The sequence below is a fragment of the Corvus brachyrhynchos genome, unplaced genomic scaffold (genome assembly GCF_000691975.1).
Source record: "Corvus brachyrhynchos isolate BGI_N302 unplaced genomic scaffold, ASM69197v1 scaffold961, whole genome shotgun sequence".
In the NCBI taxonomy this organism is placed as follows: Eukaryota; Metazoa; Chordata; class Aves; order Passeriformes; family Corvidae; genus Corvus; species Corvus brachyrhynchos.
Window position 1 is genome coordinate 442,020 of NW_008236008.1, and position 5,306 is coordinate 447,325.

General features: G+C 44.8%; 1 protein-coding gene across 1 annotated transcript in view; it reads left to right on the top strand.

Moving 5' to 3' along the window:
* The window catches only part of TCF24 (transcription factor 24), an 8,709-nt gene extending 5,009 nt beyond the window's left edge, over nt 1-3,700 (top strand). The window contains exons 5-6 of the mRNA XM_008632062.2: nt 1-243; nt 2,673-3,700. The exon at nt 1-243 is cut by the window's left edge and continues 37 nt beyond it. Of these exons, the coding sequence (XP_008630284.2) occupies nt 1-243; nt 2,673-2,786 (357 nt within the window). The 3' untranslated portion in view covers nt 2,787-3,700. The remainder of the gene's footprint in view (nt 244-2,672) is intronic.
* Nucleotides 3,701-5,306: the final 1,606 nt, after the last annotated feature.

Here is a 5,306-nt window from a genome sequence, read left to right on the forward strand (position 1 = left end):
CGCCCCGCCGCCGCCAACGCGGCCCGGGAGCGCAGCCGGGTGCAGACCCTGCGCCACGCCTTCCTCGAGCTGCAGAAGACTCTCCCCTCCGTGCCGCCCGACACCAAGCTCTCCAAGCTGGATGTGCTCCTCCTGGCCACCACCTACATCGCACACCTCACCCGCAGCCTGCAGGATGAGGAGGAGTCACCGGGAGAGGGCTTGGGCACCCTCCGCGGGGATGGATACCTGCACCCGGTCAAGGTAGGGGAGCTGAGGAGCAGCTACCACCTTCTGTCAGCGAGTGAGTACACTGGCCTTAGATACGCAGATGAAACGAAAGATTTCAAGTTCCTGTACCTTGCCTAGAGGTAATACTTGGAAATCCTGTCCAGACTAACCATTGTGCCTAGGTGTTAGGGGTCCGATGGAAATATATTGGAGCATTGTTCCTCCAGCTTCAGGGACTTTGTGCCAAAATACCAAGTCTAGTGTAGGTCCAAACCTGGTGGGACCGGGTTTTTGGAAGTGAAGGTCAGCACCAGAGGAGTACTTGCATCTTCTCAGTCCCTGTGTGGAAATCTTGGTGATCCCCTCAGACCTACTGGATCCTGCTGTGAGGGGTCTGTGGTGAGGTGACACTGTCCCACAGTAGTGACCCAGCCACGGCTGGGCCTGCTTTGGTTCTGCTGCCAAGGCAGCCCAGTGCAGACAGCGGTGTTAATTATCAGCCATGTGTTAATTACTTCCATGAAAGTGCTTTCCTGAAGCATTTCTCTAGTTGGTATATGCTCTTCTCTTTGTCAAAAAAAAAAAATCACAGCGATGCAGAGGGGATGAGAAGGGGGAACTGCTCTTGGAGAGGACCGGGCTGGAAACTGTTTCCAAATGCAGTGCTCACTGACTGATGGGGCTCAGACACCGCGGGGTATTTTGTTTGGCTCTGCTCGCAGAGAGTGAGTTAGAGCACTGGGCTGTTTTCTTTTCCTTTTTTTTTTTTTATTTTAAGAGTCTGAATTCAGAATGATTTAATTAAGATTAATTTGTGAAGTAATCTCTAATTTCTAAAAAGTACCTAATTCACAGAGAGTTCCTTGTTCACGGTGTTGGTTGCAGTATTTTACAGCATGATGTGAATGTAGGCTTCTGAGGGCATTTAAATGATTAGCAGGCTCATAAAGAAAGCAAAACCTTGATATCAATTAGAAGATGGCTATAATTTAAGTAAAAAAATTCTGTGACGTATTTAAAAATAAGTTCAAATTAGCTTCTGTTAGTTCCCTCAGTCAGAGTGAAAGGACACAGGTCTCTTACAGTACTTTTTATCAGCTGCCAACTACAACCAGCAGAAAAATACTCTTGAATAGTTATTACAGCAGTTAAATGATCCAGACGCCCATTTCCCAGGCTACTGGAATAGAGTAGCCTGGATTCACTTAAGCAATCATTTTTTATGAATGTATTTGATGAAAGTGTCACAGTCAAATCCTAATACGTGTTTCAAAAACCCCAAAACACAGTATATGAGACAACCTTTAGAAATAAAGACTTCAACTAAACTGATAGATTAAACATAGTAAATGCAAATGGTGAGGAAAGTTAAATATCCAAGTACAGTTGTGTGTACACTGAATGAAAAATATGGTTAATAACTTTAAACTCTGATGGTTTATTGGTGACAAACTCGTAACATCACACTTGAAATTGAATTACTGAATGAGATCGCACATTCCAAGCGAGAATATGCTGCTGCTTTGGGTCTTTGAACAGCAGAGCTGAGATTTATCTGCAGTATTATTAGGTGCCCCTTACCCACAGGAAAGGTGTCAATCTGTTCCCAAGAGAGTCTTTAAAAATGGCATTCTTTTGGAACAACGTGCTGGCTGCATATCAGGTGTTTTTGCATCCAATGTGTGTGAAAAGTTGTCTCAAACATCTGCCTCTCTAATACTGAACTTGGCACAGCAAATGGAGCTGGATGCTCCCTCCCAAGTTCTGGGTGCCCGGCTGTGGCCACCTGCACCACAGGGCTGCTTGCAGTGAGTAACCTGCTGGGGTTAAGAAACCTGAGCTGTCAGAATAAATATTTAACACCAGAGTAACTGATGATTCCAAAAATCTGTGAGTGTAAAGATGAATTGTCTCATCTGAAACAGCTGGACCTGACAAGAACAAGAAGCTGTGAGCACTGAAGACTGCCAAGGTGCAATTACATTAAATTCCCTCAGACTCACAGCCTTCAGCAGCAGCCCCTGTGCTGCAGGCAGGGTTGTGGGGCCCAGCCAGCAGGGATGGGTGTGCACACAGGGCTGCAATCCCTACAGGTGCAGGTGTATCCCCATAGTATCCCTGGTGCCTTGAGAAGGAATGCTTTGTTTTATTCTACTAACAGAACATTTAGGACACAAACTGAGCTAGAATGACTGGCCAGCATGGCCTGCTCCTGTCTGCTGGGGCACAGCAGGGTTGGGAGCTGTGTCTCACAATTAATTACCAAAGCAAATATCCTGCCTGAGGCTCCCTTATCAAGCTCCAAACATTTTCCAGTGAATGACAAAACAGGAACTGTTTGGTGATAGCAACAATCTCCTATTTTCTTGTACCATGATTCTATCAAAGCTTTGCTGAGAACTGCAGTCAAGAGTGCAAAGATCCCAGGTGTCTCAGTGCTGTGCTTGTCTCCTCTCTTGCAGAAGTGGCCCATGCGTTCCAGGTTGTACATTGGAGCCACGGGACAGTTTCTGACTCACTCGGCACAAGGAGACAGCGCAAACCATGGGGAAACATCAACATCTTCACAGATCTAATCTCCCTTCTTGCTTTGAAAAAAATGGTTATTTATTACACTTTATATATATATATTTAAGTTAAAAAATAGTATCTACAGACAAACTATCATTCCTGAATGCTGTTTGTAGAGGACAAGGAATTGATTCTTAAATGTAATTAATACCTCATTAAGTTAATGTGATGCATCATTGGTTTCTATCATTGCTGGGATCTGAATGGGGGGAGTGGGAGGTGGTGACTGCAGCCAGCACCAACATGAGCAGCAGTGGCAAAGAGCTGACAGCAGAGTAAGTATCCTTGTCCTCTCAGGGACAAGTGCTGTGAGAAAGAGAGGAGAAGTGATGTGGTACTGGCCAAGTACAGGGCAAAACAGGCTCGGGTGAAAAGAGAAGGGCAAGGCTAAAAACAGCAACTGTAATCCCACGCAGACTTTCTCCACTGCTTAAAGCCGATGGCAGAAATCCCCTGACCACAGCTGTCAGGTCAGGGCTTCACCCATTGGATAGTCCTACATGTTTGTAGCTATTGCTGGGAACATGGATGCATGTTCATGGAGTAAAAACATGCTGAGAGACCTGTCCCTCCTGCACAGAGCACTGTGCATCGGGCACTGCTTGTATGCACCCGTGGGATTGTGCTGCATGTTACGGGGCTCAGCCTGTGTTTGCCACCCCGGCACAACCACGTGTCTGCTCACCATTCCACAGCTCACTTCATTTAAGGGGTTCACATGTTGGAGCAGATGAGCCCAAAGTGTTGGCTTGTTCGTAGCACACTTGTTCGCTTAAACATCTATATTTAGGCAAGAAAAGTTGAAACTAAATGCACAAATGTCATCTGTTGTAACTGTTCTATAAAACACTGTACTTCTCATATGGTTTGTTATTGCTGAGGTAAATGCTCTATTAAATATTATTCAGTGAATATTATATATTTCGACTTCAAAATCTGTTATCAGTTTCTCATTGTACACGATAACATTCTACATTTATAGATGCTGTCTTCTTTCTGAAGGCTTCATGATTTAAATTTAAAAATGACGTTTAGGAAAACAAAAGTATTAGCCAGAACAACTTTCATAAAAACAGTATGGTAAAATCTGGAGCTCTCATCTGTCCCTGCAGCATTCTGAGCGTTCAACAAGATAATATACCTGGAAGGGACAGTATTCAAGAAAGGGGGAAAAAAAATTCCTCCGTGTTTTTAAAGGCTTTGTTCCTTTAAATGTCATTGGAAGATTCTGACTGCTTATCCAAGAAGCAGAGGTTCAGCTGGACATCAGGAAAAATTTCTTCAGAGAAAGGGCTGTTAAGCATTGGAATGGGCTGCCCTTGGAGGTGGTGGAGTTGCAGGGGGTAGAGTCACCATTCCTGGAGGTGTTCAAGAAAAGTCAGGATGTGCCAATTAGTGCCATGGTCTAATTGACAAGGTAGTGATCAGTGAAAGGTGATCAGTAGTCTTTTCCAACCTAGGTGATTCTGTAAGCATGAAAAATGCTTTAGCAATAAGGGTTAAAAACATGGACCATTATGAACGGATGGCCCAGAGAATACATCTCAGACTCTTTATCAGTGAGCTACAAGACCTGTATCAGTTTCTCCTTGTACATGATAATATTCTGAATTTATAGATGTTGTCTCTTTTCTGAAGACTTTAAATTTTAAAATGACATTTAGGGAAAAAGAAAAAAAATACTAGCAGGAACAACTTTTGTTTAAAAAGTATGGTGAAATCTGGAGCTCTCCACGACCCCTATAGTATTTACAATTAAATATTTACAATGTTCTGGACGCAGCCAGAGAATTGGAGCAGCAAGCACTGTAGTCACTTACTGTAGCCACATCCCTAAGATCTTTTCAGCATTTTATGGAATTATTACAGGCCAGTAAGAACGTGCAAAATTACAACAGCAGTTTTTCAGTTAAGAAGAGTTCCCCATATTTGTGAGTTGGGATTTTTTTTCCTTGAAACAGATTATTCTGCATCAGAATTATGCCTTTCCTTTCAGAACCAAGACACCAGGTTAGGCAAAACACTCCCTTCGACCAGGGCAAGAGCTTTTATCTTCTAGAAATTTACACAGCAGGGTAACAACAGATCCTCTGAACCTGTCTGCTTTAAGCCTGATGTTTGATTCCAGTGCTACAATTCCTAGGAACAGTTCATATCCTCGTATACTGAAACACAAGTGTTTGGCATTTAGCACTAGGAATATGCACGTGCTTAGGAATAAAGCTGTACAATGTTTATACATTGCTATCAAAAGGTGGCATTTTTCATGCAGGAGCCTAGAAGATCTCGGCAAACCTCGGCCACTGTCATCCCGGTTTTTCTCACGGAGGGATGGGACAGGTGAACTTGCCGCGGCCACAGCAGAGGCGCTGCCTGCGCGGACGCTGCGGCGCAGAGATCGGCTCTCGCTGCTGCTCGCGGCTGCACTTCCCTCAGCGCCCGCGGCCCCGCGCCGCTTTCCCTGGACACGCCAAACGCCCCCGGCGCCGCTCTCCCCGTGTCCCTGTGCGCGCGCAGCCGGAAGG